Source organism: Atheta coriaria, unplaced genomic scaffold, assembly GCF_025399875.1.
Source record: "Atheta coriaria isolate IRGN ID8LTWV9N9 unplaced genomic scaffold, Caltech_Dcor_3.1 hic_scaffold_8_pilon, whole genome shotgun sequence".
NCBI lineage: Eukaryota > Metazoa > Arthropoda > Insecta > Coleoptera > Staphylinidae > Dalotia > Dalotia coriaria.
The window spans coordinates 1,059,931-1,077,469 of NW_027045450.1; the positions used below are offsets into that span (position 1 = coordinate 1,059,931).

The 17,539-nt window shown below is 35.4% G+C and overlaps 2 protein-coding genes across 4 annotated transcripts; both read right to left on the reverse strand.

Moving 5' to 3' along the window:
* Positions 1-43: 43 nt before the first annotated feature.
* On the reverse strand, positions 44-1,212 carry LOC135796878 (zinc finger protein 706-like). The gene is made up of 3 exons (XM_065308974.1): positions 1,064-1,212; positions 462-611; positions 44-394 (listed from the first exon to the last, which is right to left on the reverse strand). The coding sequence occupies exons 2-3, from the start codon at positions 603-605 to the stop codon at positions 305-307; spliced, it is 234 nt and encodes a 77-aa protein (XP_065165046.1). The 5' UTR covers positions 606-611; positions 1,064-1,212; the 3' UTR covers positions 44-304.
* A 9,351-nt stretch (positions 1,213-10,563) lies between these two features.
* LOC135797702 (uncharacterized) lies at positions 10,564-16,910 on the reverse strand. Of its 3 annotated transcripts, XM_065310184.1 has the most exons (15): positions 16,779-16,910; positions 16,586-16,619; positions 15,261-15,369; positions 15,157-15,200; positions 14,929-15,101; positions 14,075-14,869; positions 13,911-14,013; positions 12,824-13,849; positions 12,008-12,768; positions 11,794-11,952; positions 11,602-11,730; positions 11,400-11,539; positions 10,991-11,340; positions 10,820-10,933; positions 10,564-10,766 (listed from the first exon to the last, which is right to left on the reverse strand). In XM_065310184.1, the coding sequence occupies exons 3-15, from the start codon at positions 15,284-15,286 to the stop codon at positions 10,699-10,701; spliced, it is 3,888 nt and encodes a 1,295-aa protein (XP_065166256.1). In that variant the 5' UTR covers positions 15,287-15,369; positions 16,586-16,619; positions 16,779-16,910; the 3' UTR covers positions 10,564-10,698. The 3 variants fall into 3 exon arrangements, with proteins under 3 accessions (XP_065166256.1, XP_065166257.1, XP_065166255.1); XM_065310185.1 differs by lacking the exon at positions 16,586-16,619; XM_065310183.1 differs by lacking the exon at positions 16,779-16,910 and having other exon boundaries at positions 16,586-16,760.
* Between the last annotated feature and the right edge of the window lie 629 nt (positions 16,911-17,539).

A 17,539-nucleotide genomic window follows, 5' to 3' on the forward strand; every position in this document is an offset into this window, starting at 1 on the left:
TGTGTATGTGTGCGTGGGAAAGAATTACTTCAATTGCAAACGATTCTCACCACAAAATTGTAATTTTTAATCGATACAAAAAAAGATTTCAACTTATTTTCCACGCCTGGGAATCGCACATGATAATAAATTATTTAATTAAGTCGCGCGTAGGTCACGTATAAAAAATCGATGCAAGCAAAATGTGCGACGAGAATGACTTTCGACATTGCAGTGTTGTGGGCCGGTTGCTAACGAATGGAAATGTACTTGTTGGTGTTGGGTTGTGTGAATATGCAGCTGGGCGATGCGCCCGGAGTGCCTGCTATACATCCTTCAGCTCCTCAGGCATGTCATTCTTGGGATGCTTGTTCTCAAAGTGTTGTTTGTAGGTCTTTGGATCAGGCATTTGGGCCTACAAATTATTTAATGAATGATTATTTAGGTAATGATTAGAAATAGGTTTTAAATGATAAAATTACCTTACACACTGCACAAACATGAACAAGAGCTTTCTGTGCAGCTTTCTTTTGGTCAGTTGCACTGTGCCCCTGCTGCTTCTTCATCTTGGCAGACTTCTCAGCTGCCTTAGCTTGTGATTGTAATTTTTGTTGTCCACGCGCCATTATTTTCTACAAAACACACACAATATGTATTTATCAGATTTGTAGTATTATGTTGTACGCGGTATGACTGTCTTTATGTTTATAACTTAGATATAAATGATATCGGATGTCGTGTGCTTCTCTCTTGCTGAGAAGATGTTAAAGAGGGCGTCAGTGTAAGCAAAGACGAACTAAGAGTCGACCCGTACATGATTTACAGTTAGATCTTAGTAATCTGTACAATAGTGTAAGACGGATATAGTTAGAGATGTTGGTGGTCGGTTGAAATTCGCGGCCAGGTATTGCAAACGTGAGTGCTGGTGAAGCAAGAGTTCAAGAGAAACATTCACTTCTGACATGATAACCTCAAATTGTAAACGTGTTGCGTTTATCATACGGATGTTGTGTATTCAGGTAAATTGAACGCAACGCGAGCTGTGCTTCGTGTACGTTTTGTTGCGGGTTGAGCATTGGCTTACCTTGTGGCTGCTGCCCGCTTGGAAGGAATACTTTAAGGGCCTTTGGATTTATTTTTCCGAAATCGCTTCGTTGCGAAAGCAACGACGAGCGCCACCATACGAACAATTCGAGCGTATAAGGAAACTGGTACGGCGCTTCGCGCACATTTTAATTTTGCGTTTGCGCTGTGTGTATTGTCTTGAAGCACATTCCTATATTTTCTTTTATTTTTGTACCTTTGGTTTTGGTTATTGTGTTTTTGTTTTCTAGGAAGGCCCCGTTTTGTCACAACGTGAATATCCTGTATATTTTATGTGAGAAAATCAGTTTGTCAAATACAGTTGAACTATTGCTTGTGTACATGTTTGTAGCCATAGCGTAGTTTCCTGTAATAGACAATACTTTGAACCGCCGAAAATAGATGGCGCTAGTGCGCTCCCTTCTCGCTATTATTAATTGGTTGCTGTTACTGATACTAGAGGGCGTAAGTATCGGAAACAGTTCATCCTGTCAATCTTTTTTCTTACGCAGTCAGTGCTACGCTGTGGTGGTGCATGTACGTATATTATTCGTCTTTCATTTGCACTTTTTTTATATATCGTCGAATTTTAAAACTTGCGAGAGTTAATTATCAAATTGTAGGTATTAAACTTCTTTAGAATTTTCATATATAACTTGTGCGTTTAGCCTTCGGGGAACCTACAAAAATGCCCTTTTTCTGTTTTTTCGTGGGCTAATTTTGTGGTTTTTGGTGTTTAGCGGGCGAACGCCATGTCGTAGGGCAACCGTTCTTTCATCAAATTATAGGTACTAAAATTCTATACAATTTTCATATATAACTTGTGGGTGTAACCCTCGGGAAACCTACAAAAATGCCCTTTTTCTGTTTTTTTTTTTTTGTTTGGCTAATTTTGTGTTTTTGTTTTTGTTTTAGTGGGCGAACGCGATGTTGTTGGGCAACCATTTATGCACTAAATTGTAGGTATTAAAATTCTTTATAATTTCCATATATAACATGTGCATTTTTTTCTAAAATTGCAAATAGGGTCTAAACATTTAATATTATCAAAAAAAGTTACCAAAATAATCGATATAGAATTAAATTATCTATCAGGTTTTCGGTTTAAAATTTAATCGAAATAAATAGTTCCAAGCATAGTACGACTACAATTTTATTTATGTTCTACACTACCACATTGAAAGGATCAGTGTTTACAAACAAACATGTTTTCTTATCTTGTGCAATTTTTGTGCGATCGCCACGCGGTTGACTTGTGTACCACGTTAGTCTCATTTTTGTGGTCAGGTGGTCTGCCTGCACTTTTGCTTCATTATTCTTGACTTGTTAAATGCTTTTTTAATTGTGCCCGATTGATGTGCGGGGTTCGTACCACGCGGATGGTGCATACTCAGAGGTAAATCGTGAGTGATGTTCCGTCGACCGTCGTATTCTTTTTGTATTATACGCGTATTTCATCGGTTCTACAATGGGCATAATTAAGGTCCATACAACTTATTGGATATACCAAAACGCAAAAATTATTTTGCATCAAGGTATGTTCTCGTATTTCTTCAGCTATTTGAAAATCAAATCCATTATTGACTTTTTTGATTTGTGCTTTAATTTTTAAATTTTGTTTTTGGATTCCGAAAGTTAATTAAATTCTGAATGCAGTAACACAATTATAGATTAAGGCCCTATTCACATATAAAAATCAATTTTGTATTAAAATTGCAAATTGTATCAAACTAATTGACATTGATTTACCAATACATTCCGAATATTCATCGCAGAAGAGTTATATGTGCGCATATTTTAAGGCAAGTTTTCCGCGGAATTTACCATAATAGAATATTGAGTGCTAATATTGTTTTTTTTTATTCATTTAGATCATGATCATGATAGTCATATTAGAACTAACAAAAAGTTAACAATAACAGAAATTAACTTAATGTTACTTTTTGGTTCTAGAACACTGCGAACTAGGTAGGGTATAAAATAGGGATGTTGAGTATTTGTTTTTAAGTAGGTTCATAATCCGACTCATTAATATTTTGTTGGTGGTTAAGCATAAATGTTAAAAGATCTCAAGGATAGCCATTTAAGTACTGATAAAGTGAAACTAGTAGCTTGAATAAGAAAAAGTGTTTATGTTAGGCATAAAAATTGAATTACAAAATATTTTTATGCACATTTTAAATACCTACTATAAGATAGATTACTTATGTAAATAAAGGCAGATATTTAATTAATAAAATATTGCTTTAATTATACGTTAAGTAAGTATTTTCAACTTTATTGATAGATATGTACCTACATATCTCCTACTTGAACTACATGCCATGTTTATTTATAGTTGTCGATATTTTTCTATATAAAAATGTTTGTATTTGTAAATGTTGTCAATAAAAAAATAAAATTAATATCAATTAATATCTCATTCATATTTGGTATCCTCCTTGCCGTTTTCAGTATATGAGCGTTTCACACATTCAATATAGATATTATACGCGTGGAGCGAGTGCAACATATCTGGGACTTGTGTTGTTGTTTTTAAAAAGTTGAATAAATTAGAAACATAAATAAAAGAATCAAATATAAATGATAAAAACACTCGGTGGTCGAGTGGGTACGTGCACCTGCTGGCATGCTAGTAGGCACGGATCGAATCTCAGGTGTAGGAGGCGTTTTTCTCAAATCTAAAAATAACAGGTGTAATTTGGGTTGCATATGTAACTCAAATGATATATAAGAGAAATTGTAAGTGAAGGCAATATGAGAAGTAAGAAAGTTGTAAGAAGAGAAATAGGAGATGTAGAAGAGAAGGAATAGCAGAGAAGAGTAGAAGACAGAAAGAAAGAGAACAGAGTAGAGAAGAGAGGAGATGGAAGAAAGAGAACAGGAGAGGATCAGATTTTTAAATTTTTTGGCACGTGTCGTTATAAGACAGTCTACAGGCTGCTTCGATGCGTCCATTGCTCCCGGCCCATCCTACAGCTACGATGTCTCTGCGCTTCATCCCCGAAATACTCAGGCATATCAACAATTTTTATGGTGGGGATCATCCCCAGAGAGAGGGAACTCTTTATAAGGACATCCTTTTAAGGACTTTTAAAAATATTTCTAATTTTTAAGTCGCCACAAGAGAGGGGACACTTAAAAATATTCTGACCTGCTGCTGAAATAAAAGATGGAGTACATAAATCATACAGGATACCTTAACAATGTTTATAGTGGGGATCATCCCCTAAGAGAGGGAACTCTCTTAGAGACCTGTACCTGAAATGATAGAAGGGGTACATTCAAAGCATAAGAAATAATATTTCTTAACATTTCTTTATTAATAAATACAATCTAAAATAATACAAGTTTAGATTTTACAAGTCAACAGAATTCATACCGCCATATTGAAACAGGACGACCTGTTTAGCCGCGCAAGCAAGCAAGCGCGTTCTACTTAGTGAAGTTCTAGCGCGATTAAGCAATTAGCAAAGTCAATTTTCTTCGTGATTGAAAATGGAACCTAATATACAGGGCGTTACAAAAAGAAAATTCAAAGTGCAAGAAGTTAAATTCTAATAACAGTCAAAGCAAAATTTTCAGGGATGTGAAGGAAAATGATTATACCAGGTGTCACAAATAGAAAATTCAATCATTAAAGATGAAAACATCCAAACACTACAAATATTACTCGTTTTCACCTGATGCTCAGGGAAACTAATAAACAGGGTGTTACAAAAAAAACTTAAAGTGCAAAGAAACACACCTAAAACCGCAGCTGAAGGAAAGTTTTCACGGACACAAAAAAAGCGAATATATAGGGTGTTCCAGAAGGAAAATCCCAAGTTTAAAACGAAGAACACTCAAAATTCACAAATAAAAGCGATTTACTAAGTAGTGTTTGTAGTAGGAAAACTAATATACAGGGTGTTATTACAAAAAGAAAATTTTGAAAACTTAAGAAATTATCAATATTCACATTATGTCGAGAGAAATTTATACCAAAACAATCTATATATATAAAATTTGCGTGTCACAGTGTTTGTTTCCATACTCCTCCGAAACGGCTTTACCGATTTTTACCAAATTTTATATGCGTATTCAGTAGGTCTGAGAATCGGCTAACATCTATTTTTCATACCCCTAAGTGATAAGGGTTGTTCACCCTTAACTTTTTTTTAAATTTTTGGACAAATTCTTTTGTTTTTATTTTTTTTTATAATGTGGAATTAAAAAATACATGCAACCCTAAATTTTTAGCTTCTTATCACCAACCCCTATTTCTTTATAGCCATTTTCGTAATATAATCATTTTTCATCCCGCTCAAAGAAAATTTTTATATGCGTATTCAGCTGGTCTGAGAATCGGTAACTTCATATCTCTAAGTGATAAGGGTTGTTCACCCTTAATTTTTTTTAAATTTTGGTCGAAATTTTTTGTTTTTATTTTTTTAATGTGGCTTAAAATATACATACAACCCTAAATTTTTGGTTTCTTATCACCAACCCCTATTTTTTATAATAAGTAAGTTACTTTTTGTCTACACTAAAATTTTTCTAGAAACTTGAAATAATTTATATGGCAAAACAACGTTTGCCCGGTTAACTAGTTTTAACATAAATTCAAAGATTTTACCCGAAAATCATCGGAAAAGTTGAGTAAAAACCAATACAATACAAATAAATAATTTATTGTCTTCTAATTGTCTTTGCATAAGTTAATTGTATTCCTTAGTTAATTAAATAATTGATGATCACAACATCAACAAGTTTTAAAATCGGAAAAATAAAAATGGAAAAAAATCATAACAAAAAATACAAGAGGTACCGCCTCTTGTTGCCCTTTTTTCCCAGTTTTTTTTTCAATTCCGAATAGCACAATTTATATTTTATATTTTATGAATACGAATCACTACTGCTACCTTTGAGCGGTGCCATGAACACGAGTCACTTTTATCACCACCCTGCTACGGTACACCGAATGAGACTCAACAAAATCAACAAAAAATTAACGAAACCCCTCTTGCGCTATCAGAATCCGTTAAACTTTCCATATTACCATTAAGTGAAATATATACGGCCCCCTAATTCGCGAGCTATTGCAACACCTAGGTGAAAGGCCTTAAAACATTTAACCGAATAATATAACTTAATGATAAACTTAGCTACCAATGCAGCGCTCATCGGATTGCAAGGGTTCGGCATGTACTGTAATTAAAAGAAAACATAAGTTAAAACAAAAACATTTCATACAATATGATAATATTATATTCACACATGGATTGATATAAACATCAAAAGCAAACAAAAAAAAACATTTATGCACATTAAACGCACAATAACTTATTAATAAAAAACTGCAGATGCATATTATGACTAAGTCGATTGATGACCGAATATAATGCAAACTTTGAAACTGAAGTCTGATAAAACGAAACGCGCTGCGCGATATACGTCTGGAGACGCCAGAGATCGGCACGAAACTAGCTGCAACCCGAAACTGCGTACGCAAGAATGCGACAGTTCACAATAAGATTCTGTGTCTGCTGCATAAACCCAACAGGTAAAAGCAATAGATGTGCAAAGCCGGCGGCGCATCGATGGCACGCGATCATGTGCACGAATTGCAATAGACACTGTACCTGTGATAAGAACTAAACTAAAATGTGCTGCATGCGACAGCGCGACAAGAATCTTACGCGTAGCATATTGCACGGCGAATGCGATAAGAAAGTGGTATACACAAACGCTGATACGATTTAAAAGGAATACAAGTCTATTTTATACTGAAATACAGAAAAACAAAACATTAGTTTTACACAATTTCGGACAATGAGTTCCGGCGGAACCCAAAGTTTACCATAAATTAGTATTTGTACTAGGTAACACATTGAGGCAAATAGTTGTGCAGAAGTCAAAAATGGTTCGCACAAGTCCAAAATAATATTTATTATCTATAAGATAGGATAGTTAAAACGGAAATCTGAGAGTTGAAAATTGCTTGATAATTTTTATCGACGATTTTCGATTATTAATATCTCTTAAACTAAAAATGATAGCAACCAAGAAATTGCTGATTATGATAGACTGGAAAATTCTCTATCAGATAAAAATATAAAATAATTATATTTCCAATAGTAAAAAGTAAAAAAACGCGACCAAATGTACTAAAAAGTGACATTTTTCAATTCTTGCCCATTTTTTTCAATAGCGAATATCTCGTAAACTAAAAGAGATAAATAGGATCTGATCGCAGCGTCTTAATCTACGGACTATTCTCTATAAGATAGGTTAGTTAAAACGGAAATCTGAGAGATGAAATTTTAATTTTTAAGAAAAAAATTGCCACGGGGGGGTGCTTGATAATTTTTATTGACGATTTTTGATAATTAATATCTCTTAAACTAAAAGCAATAGCAACCAACAAATTGCTGATTATGAAAGACTTTAAAATTCTCTATCAGATAAAAATATAAAATAATTATATTTCCAATAGTAAAAAGTAAAAAAAAACGCGACTAAAAGTACTAAAAAGTGACATTTTTCAATTTTTGTCCATTTTTTTCAATAGCACATATCTCGTAAACTAAAAGAGATAAATAGGATCTGACCGCAGCGTCTTAATCTATACGTATACCATACTCCAGAATAAAAAAGAAAGAGAAATAGAAATACAAATTACAATCCGACCCACCATCTCGACGATATCAATGGCCGCCTAGATCGCGTGTAAACCCAAAAAAATACAAACATTCCTCGGAAACACAATGAAAATATCTTAGTTTTATGCAAAATTTCGCAGGTTGCAGGTAGAATTCCTGCAACATACAAATACCACCCGGCGGAGAATTTAATTCCGCTTCTCTAGATGCCATGCAGAAGTTACTGAGCTGCCAAAATTGCGTGTAAACCCGAAAAAATACAAACATTTCACGATAAAGGGTGAAAAAATCACCTATTAATGCAAATTTTTGCCAATTGCAGGTGGAATTCCTGCAATAAACAAATACCACCCGACGGAGAATTTAATTCCGCTTCCCTCGATGCCACGCAGAAGTTACTAAGCTGCGAAGATCGCGTGGAAACTCGAAAAAAGGCAAACATTTCACGATAAAGGGTGAAAAAATCATCTTTTAATGCAATTTTTCGCAAATTTCAGATCGAATTCCTGCAACAAATAAATACCGCCCGACTGAGAATTTAATCCCGCTTCTCTAAATGCCACGCTGAAGTTACTAAGCTGCAAGGATCGCGTAAAAACCCCAAAAAATTCAAACATTTTACGGTAAAGGGTGAAAAAATCAGACTTTTATGCAAATTTTCGCAAGTTGCAGGTCGAATTCCTCTAACAAACAAAAACCACCCGACGGAAAATTTAATTCCGCATCTCTAGACGCCACGCTAAACGCTCCCAATCAGCAGTAATAATTGTTAAAATTATCAACAAATTAACGCGATTGAACAAGAACACTAAAAAATAGCCTTTTTTGCAATTACTAACTGTGCAACCGTATCTCCTGCAACAAATAAATATAGCCTTATATAGAATTAAATTCGGCCTCTGCAAACATCGCGCTCAAGTTTGTGTAAGGTCCTGTCCACCCGCAATAATGAAAAAAACGAAATAAAAGTACGCAAGGACGCAAAAACCGGACAATTTTTGCAATTATTCACGTTTCAGGAATATCTCCTTCAACAAACAAATATTGCTTTATAGAGAATTAAATTCTGCATCTGTAAACATTGCAGTCAAGTGTGTGTAAGGTCCTGTCCACCCGCAATATTGAAAAAAAAGCGAAATAAAATTACGCGCACACGAGTCACTTCTACCGCTACGCTTATACGGTGCCCCGAACCGAGTCACTTCTACCGCTACCCTTATACGATGTCCTGAACACGAGTCACTTCTACCGCTACCCCCGTACGGTCCCCTGAATACGAGTCACTTCTACCGCTGCCCTCTTTTAAACTAAATTGAATTATAAACTTACCAATGCACAACTCATGGACTCCAAGTCACGGCAAATACTGCAAATAAAAAAAGAAAACATAAGTTAAAACAAGAATATTTCATACGACTTAGTAATATTAAAATCACACAGTGGAGAAAAACAAACAATCTGTGCTGTTTTGTTAAAACTTACTTACACCAGCACGATGGGTCATCCTAATGATGAATATCAATTCAAAATGAAGGCGGTACACTTAACCGGCCTTTATTGACAATAAACACGCGAACAGTAAATAACATTACTATAGCCGAAATTAAATAGTCGATTGATGATCGAATATAATGCGAATTTGGAAAGTAGATGTCCGGGCAAACAATACGAGTTGCGTAAAATATTGGATCATCCAGATACCGGCACGAAACTGGCTACAAACTGTGCAAGCAACGACGCGACAGTTTATGATAAGAAAGCAAGAGATGCGCATAGCTAGTGCGTCGATGGCACGTGACCTTATGCGCGAATCGATTTGGCACGTTACCTGCGATCAAAGTAAACTAAAATGCGCCAACATGCGGCATAAGGCGATCTCATGCGTTGCATTCTTGCGGCGAATGCGATAAGAAAGTGTAAGTTGTGTTCAAAACGTAGAAACAAACAATACATGTCTATTTTACAAATTTTGTTAATGCTAGTGCCATCTATAAATAATGCAAATAGTAGCCCCGGAATTTGGATTTAAAAAATTAATAAAAATTTAAAATCCGAATTATGTAATTCAGATTTCCTATACTGAAAGATTGCCCGATTTTACACAAATTATTTTAGTGATATTTAATTCGATAGAACAAGACGGATTAAAGATTAAAAGAAACGAATCGCGGATTCTTAATCTACAGACAATTCTCTATAAAATAAACTATTTAAATTGAAAATCGAAGAGATGAAAAAAAGCATCCTTATACGGTGCTCTAAATACTAGTGATTAATTCTTGAAATCTTACCTTCTTTAAAATTCGGCGGAAACAAAATATGGGTCGTCGAAATCCATTAAATCTTCATACTTATTTATTCCATTATAATATAATCTAATTTATCGGATGAAAACCAAAAGAAGGTAATGAGCCACGCGGTCGCACACAGGCAGCGGAGGAAGTTAACGTATCGCCGACGGCACATCACTTCTCACTATCAAGTGACACTGAATATTCGTTTTACAAACTTCGCACCAAGTAAAACATAAACGAAACACAATATGCGCAAATTACGTTGCATTCCAATTAAATACAATACAAATTATCGAATTATATTTTCACGATCGACCCGACGAGAAGAACCAGCTCGACGTATACCTGCGTTATCTGTGCATGTGCACTCTAAACCGATAGCGTGAGGTAGTGACCGAGTAGTGACTGCGTGCACCCCAGCGCGCATCAAGAATTGTACTGATGCGCATTTGCTGTAGCTGCAGAACTGTTGCGTGCGCAGAATGCGCAGTGACGCCACATCACGCCACTTGTTTCGATCTTCCCTACCTTTTTGTTTAAATTTCAACAATAAATATACCTGATGATTTCTATATTTTGTTTTATTTTATACATGCATCTTAGTTTGTATTTATTTAAATTGTGTATTATTTATTAAGCATTTAATACTATTAATGTTAATATGCTGTTATTTCCTATTTCCAGTAAACAATGTTAAACTAAAGTTTATATTGTTTATAATTGTTGAGACTATTCATAAAATTCCATTCCACCGAACAAGGCCCATCTAACAAAGAAAAAATTAATATTTACTTAACAAATATGGCTAATGAACCTTACCTATATCCACCCATGGATCTGCCTTGGGATCCGATTGGGTCCTGGCAGTTTTAATTGCATGCCGAATTGCTAATGCAATAGAGAAAGCCAAGCAAAGCGGAGGTTCACCAGTAGCTGTAATTTAACGCAGAAAATTAAAATACTATTCATATCCTAAAACAATAAAAATACCCTTTGTTTTGAAAGGACTCAACGGATTTGGCATACCATCCGGGAACTTGACTCTAAAATCAACTGGAATATCCTTGCAACCAGGCGGTTTGTACGTCCAAGTGCGATTAGTCATCTTCTGACCTTCGTGGTCAAAGATCATTTCCTCACTGGTCCAATACCCCAAGCCCATAATGTAAGCACCCTCGCATTGTCCTAAATCAACCATGGGACTCATACTATCGCCTACATCCTCCATAATATCGGCACGTTGGATAATATGGTTTCCACTCAGAATGTCGATCTCTATTTCAGTAGCTGCTACAGCATAAATTGGATATCCTCTGGATTCCTTCGGATTGCTAACCCACCTAAAGTAGATAATTACATAAATAATAGAAAAAAAATTTAATAGGACTTGAATACGCACACTTGATTACTAACAAGCTCAACGCCTGAGTAATAACAATTCCTTATTTTTTGTGGCCACGGGGTGTCTGCTGGAAGTTTTGCAGCTGTAGTAGCTTCATCAATGCGTTTCTTCAAAACCTCAGATGCTTTTTGGAAAGCCTATTCTCCAAAGATAAGTATTATAGAAAGAAACTGAACATAATAAAGACTAAAATACGTACGAAACAAATTGCCTCGCTTGTTTGACTTAATCCAGTGCACATACAATTGGCTGCAGTAAAATTATTTCCAGGATTCACCGAAATTAAATTCATATCGATGCCCAATGTATGAGCAACAACTTGAACAGCCTAAAGAAGTACAATTTTAACAGTTATAAAAAATGTTGATCATAATTTCAAATGGTGACATACCTTGGTATTTATTCCTTGCCCAACTTCAATTCCTCCATGTGATATAGAGACAGTGCCATCTGCTTGATAAATAGAAACCTGACATTGGAAATTACCATAGAAATTAAGATTGTAAACCATTGGTACCAAAGCAATTCCACGTTTCCTCCAACGGTTTTCCTAAATGCGACAAATTATAAATCTGATCATGTGAATAGATAATTTTTAAACATACAGTGTTAAAAGTTTCAATTGCTGCCCTTCTTGCACGAAAATCGGACCACTTTAAGAAGTTATCAAATATTGTCCCCAGGACAGGATATTTAGCCACATTCAAATTAGCTAACCTCACATCTACAGGATCTATACCAAGATTATAACTGATTTGCTCCATGACTGTTTCCATAATGGCTAATCCTTCAACACTTCCCGGTGCCCTGGTCCATGCTGCAGCATGCATATCGGTACGGACGAAATTGTAATCTACTTGCATTGCGTCAGAGTTGTAAGTGTTCAAAAGTAAATCCATTGTTGCCTCCCTTGGTAACTCATTCCTGTGCAGACCGGTGTCATGGTAAAACATGTGGTTTAGAAAACCGATCTTGCCCTTTTCATCAAAACCCACATCATAATCAATGGAAACAGGATTGCGACCACCCATAACATTCATGTTGATATGGAATGGAAGCCAAAACTTAACAGGTTTCCTGAGTTTCATTGCAACAAGAGTAGCTGCAACGCTGACCCAGTTATTTCTGGAGATTTTACCGCCGTATCCACCTCCGCAGCGTCTTACAGTAATGTTAAGTTTATGCGCCGGGATTTTGAGGGCACCAGTGATACCCACTTGTACAGCGTCCATCCATTGAGTAGATGGATGAATGTTGTATTTACCGTCTTCGTCTGGTTCGACACTAACGACCTGGGTTTCCATGTGGTAATGAAACTGCCAGTTGATGTCAAATTTACCCTTTAGCTTCCTAGGTGTGTTTAAATCTAATTCCAAACAGGTAAAATCAATGATTGTTAGGTAGAAATAAATAGATCTTACCTTGGTGTTTGGGAACAACTGTATGATCATGTGTGATCCTTGAGGTTTCATTGTGACTCAGAATATCTCTGATGGTGAGTAGTGGACCAACAGTAGAAACAGCGTATTCAATTTGAACCATGTCCGCAGCTAATTCAGCAACTCTTTGGGATTTAGCTGCAATGACGCCAACAGGTTGAAAGTAGTATTGAACTTTGCCATTGATCGGAACAAATAGTACTTCTTCTTCGGTCATGTAAGAAAAAGGTGTAATAAACGTATTTTTTCCTCCCATTGCCTCAACATCAGATGCTTGGTAAAACCCTTCAACATCTTCCATTTCCAAAGCTTTTGAAGCATCAATAGACTTGACAACCGATCCGGCTGCGGCTTTTGCCATAACAAAAGCAGCAAATAACTGATTGGGTAAATCAGGCAAATCCATAATGTATTTTGCTTCCCCGGAGGCTTGATCAGCAGCTTCATATTTATCTACTGGCTGACCAATTGGATACATTGATTTATTTGTTTTGTAATCCTGCGTCCCCATGGAAACTGCAGCTCGTACCAACTTCTGTGCACCGCTTTTGTTTATTTTTGCGACCATTGCGTCAGGAGCAATAGATAATATAGCTTTATATGTGAGTGCAATCGCCAAAGCTTTTCGGAAGTCAGGTTTAGGATCGGGAAGTTCAAAGTCCGGGACCAATTCGGCGTTGAGTTTGTCAAAAAGTGTCTGCATATTTCCATTGTTAAATAGCTGCTTGCCAGTAATAAACCTCTCCGCATTTGTTGCATGTATAAAGGTAGGGTTGATTCCTCCGAAGCAAATATTTGCTTCTTGGACAACATTTTGGGGATTAAGTTTGTAGAGAAAAGCAGCATTGATGTGGGCATGCGCATTTTGAGATTTGGGCATGATTTTATATGATTCAAACTTGTAGCTTGAATCGAGAGCTGGTATTTCGATACGTAGAATGATCTTTTTGAACATGTTTTGACCAAGATATTCACGAGGTGTTAGGGTTTGTTTTCTTTCATTGCTATCTGTAATTTTAATAAATATTATATAGGTAATGTTCTCGGACTTGATTAATAAGTTGCATACCTAGAACAAGTTTAGCTTTGATAGTTTCCAAAAGGAGAAATACGTCAGATGGAAATTCGTTATGCTTATACTTCATATACAGATTACCAGCAATTGTACCAATCTAGAAATAGTAGTAATGATAATAAAATGATGTTGTGGCGTCAAGAGTTCCAAAAGCTTACGTTACGAACTGGTACAGTTGCGACAAGATCCATGTGATCATGTGCTTTCAATAGATGTTTGAAATTCTCATCGCTTTTACCAACTTGGATAAATGTATCCATCATCTCGGTAAGGGTCACATTTCCTCCCAGAACAAGTTTATTAGTGTTGTGAGAGATGGAGCGCAATTCAGGGACTCCACTGACGTCGATGTAATATTTCGCTTTGTCCATGTCCCAATACACGCCTCTGCCAGTATTGCCAGCTACTAGCTTATAATCTTCATCACCACGAGTTTTCAAGACGTCGCAAAGTTCTTTAACGGTTGCAACCTTGTACCAGTTTTTGTTGGCCGGGACAGGAACACCACCTAATTGTGCATCAGTTCGTTTCTTTGAGCAAGGTTGTTTGAGCTCATACACTAAAGGTGTTTCCACTTCTTGACAAGGCGTAGGACATGTTTTTCTACAGTTTTCCTTCTTGCAAAGTTTCAATTCCTCAATGTCAGGAATGATTCCAAGGATCTTAGGGTCGGCATCAGTTGCCATTGATTTAAAAGCGGCTAAAATAGGTCTGTATCCTGTGCAACGACAAAGGTTACCAGCAAAAGAGTTCTCAATCTCAGCCATAGTCATTTTTCCAGACTCCTGCAGCGCATGCATATTCATAACCATACCGGGGGTACAAAAACCGCATTGGGTACCATTGAACTGAACAATTTTCTGCTGAATTGGGTGGTACCCATCACTACGATTGCCTAGGCCTTCAGTTGTAGTGATGTCCCAACCACCACAAGACAAAATCGACACCAAACACTTTAAATATTAATTATTATTAAACCTAATCATATTTTAAATTTTTATGAACTCCTTACAGAATTAACCGCAAATGTTTCCTTAACACCTGTTCGTGGATTCTTTGCGGTAACAGAAACAATACAGACACCACATCCACCCTCACGACACATGTATTTTGTGCCGGTGAGGTGCATATGGTCTCGAAGATATTCATTGAGTGTTGTTTCAGGTTCAAGACCTTTCGTATCAACTAATAATGAAAAAGAAATAATAAAAATTCTAGATTAATAATTTTTAATACTAACCAGTTTGTTTAACGCCGTGAAGAATAAACTCCAAATGTTTACTCCTAGATAAAATTATTATAAATTAATTTAATCTATTACAATAACTGTGAGTGTATACATACTCTTTTACTGTAGTCGTAGCAGCCATTTTGTGATCATTCAAGTGCGCCACGTATTTGTTTAGATTTGTCCTACGACACAACTTAAAATCTCGAACCGCCAAACTACCAACTGAAACAACAACCAGCAGTATATATTGAATAAATTGCAGAGCAGTGGTGGCAGGAAATGAACACGAAGGCAGAAATAATGGAAATACGCTAATTTGCATTCCATAAAAGCAATGCACACATTATAAATTATCGCGTGCGAAAAAAGATATCGAATGATGCAAACATTTAATTTTGAGCATTGTACAATTATCCAAACATAATTTAAAAGTAATATATTAAATAATCCAGTTGGGATAACCCAATGTCTTCGTATTTAATGCATGTCATTCAAAATGGCGGTCATGTGACATATTGTATCTTCAAATACGCACTAACTTGTAATAATCTATTAATTCACTATTATTAAACAAAGCTCAAAACGTACTCAACTAGATACTATATAATTTGAGTACACAATTGTATATTATTTACTAGGAAGTAGCATTATGTCGTTGCGTGTAACGCATTTGACATTTCTATAAAAAAATTAAATAAACATAAAATAAAAAGAAAACAATTTAAGACGTAATTGATATGCATAGAATATGTAAACCTATACAAGTCCTATACAAGTACACGGATGTTGAAAATCTATCTCTAAACAAATATAAAAACAATTTGCAATTATGTTTTCTAAAAAACTATTTTGTGAATAAATATGAGTTTGCGTGTATGATTGCTAAATTACGTAATAATTATCGCTTAAAAGATTCGAGGATTTGAATCGCAAAAACGAATTAACTATAGAGATTTATCCAGTTATCTAGTGGATTAATCTAAGGCCACTGGTCTATTATTTCTAATGAAAATCGACCATGAATTAACACCAAACACTTTATTTTTTATTCAGCGAGAGATGAAATAACGCTGCCGGCATAATTGCAATCAAATTATGTTTTCGCATTATTTTTACCGCGCTCTGCTGATGTAATTGATTGAAAAAAAAACGAGAAACTGTCATTAAGGACAAAATAAAATGAAAGTCATGTTTCTAGTAAAGTTACTCATGTTTAGGAGTAAACAAACTGCAATAAATTAATAATGGGATTATCAATAATTTTACAGAGAGGGAATATTGATAACAATCAAAGAAAACGTTTTAACCCTTACAACTTATCATTGTTAAACGTTTTATTAATATTGTATTGTTTAATAACAATAACGTGTGAGGGTTAAAGCGTAAAAATGTTGTTTAATAAGTTTAACAAAAAAAAAAAAAAATTGGTACCGCTTACCTTAAATCGATGTTACAGCGCAAAAGGTTTGGTCCTTCAGAAAAAAAATCAGAATTTACAATACAATTCAATAAAATTCGAAACAAGATTTAAAATAACATCCGTATCTAGTTGATGCTTCAAAACTCAGAAGTAAACTGAGACAAAGTAGAGGTGTCAATCAAAGAAAACCTAGCGAGATACAATTACCTACCACTTCAAAGTTATATAACAACTGGTTCTGATGAATAGCACTTTGGCAGTTGTTGTTTTTTTGTTGGTGAATATTATTAATCACTGACGTTTGATTGATGATGTAGTGGCACGCGTTGTTTCTTCGCTGGAACTGCAAACACAACTACTACGTGTTTTGATTCGCGAGCTTTGAAATACTTGCTAAACCTCAATTAGATGCCATCCGCCATGGTTCTTTACATAACTACAATATGAATGCGGACGCTAATGATGAAAGACCATGATTGTTACTGAAATGCTTCATCATTTAATTTAATATTAGTGCTGTGTGTATTATTTGAGTAGCTAAAAATGAAATTCGAGGCGTTTACAAAAAACAAAATGGCGGGGCGTAATTTTGCGTGTGTTGTGGGACTATGAATGTAACTTTCATTATTTTTGTTAAATTAACGTGTCAAGGTAGAATAAAAAAGAGAATACTATTTGTTGATTGTTTTTTTGGCTCTTAGAATAGAATTGAAGTCAAAATCAAGATACGTGCATCTGTGTATTTTATTTAATAGAATATTGAACCAGAAACCAACCCCAGTCGCCATCTATTGAGTTTATTGCTTCGTGAAACCAGAAATATTAAAATATTCGCGTGCACAACACTAATATTGAAGCGAAACTAAAGTAACTGAACTGCTAAGCAATACTAAACCTTAAGACGACTCAAGCGAATGAGTGTAGCACTGATAAGCAGGTATGTAGTTTAAGTGGGCTCGCAGGGTGTTGAAA

Coding starts and splice junctions, on each gene's coding strand:
- LOC135797702 (XM_065310185.1), bottom strand. CDS start 15,286: ATGGCTGCTACGACTACAGTAAAAGA. Junction 15,201..15,260: donor GCTACGACTACAGTAAAAGA/GTATGTATACAC, acceptor AATTTTATCTAG/GAGTAAACATTTGGAGTTTA. Junction 14,014..14,074: donor CAACTGTACCAGTTCGTAAC/GTAAGCTTTTGG, acceptor TACTATTTCTAG/ATTGGTACAATTGCTGGTAA.
- LOC135796878 (XM_065308974.1), bottom strand. CDS start 605: ATGGCGCGTGGACAACAAAAATTACAATCACAAGCTAAGGCAGCTGAG. Junction 395..461: donor ATGTTTGTGCAGTGTGTAAG/GTAATTTTATCA, acceptor AATAATTTGTAG/GCCCAAATGCCTGATCCAAA.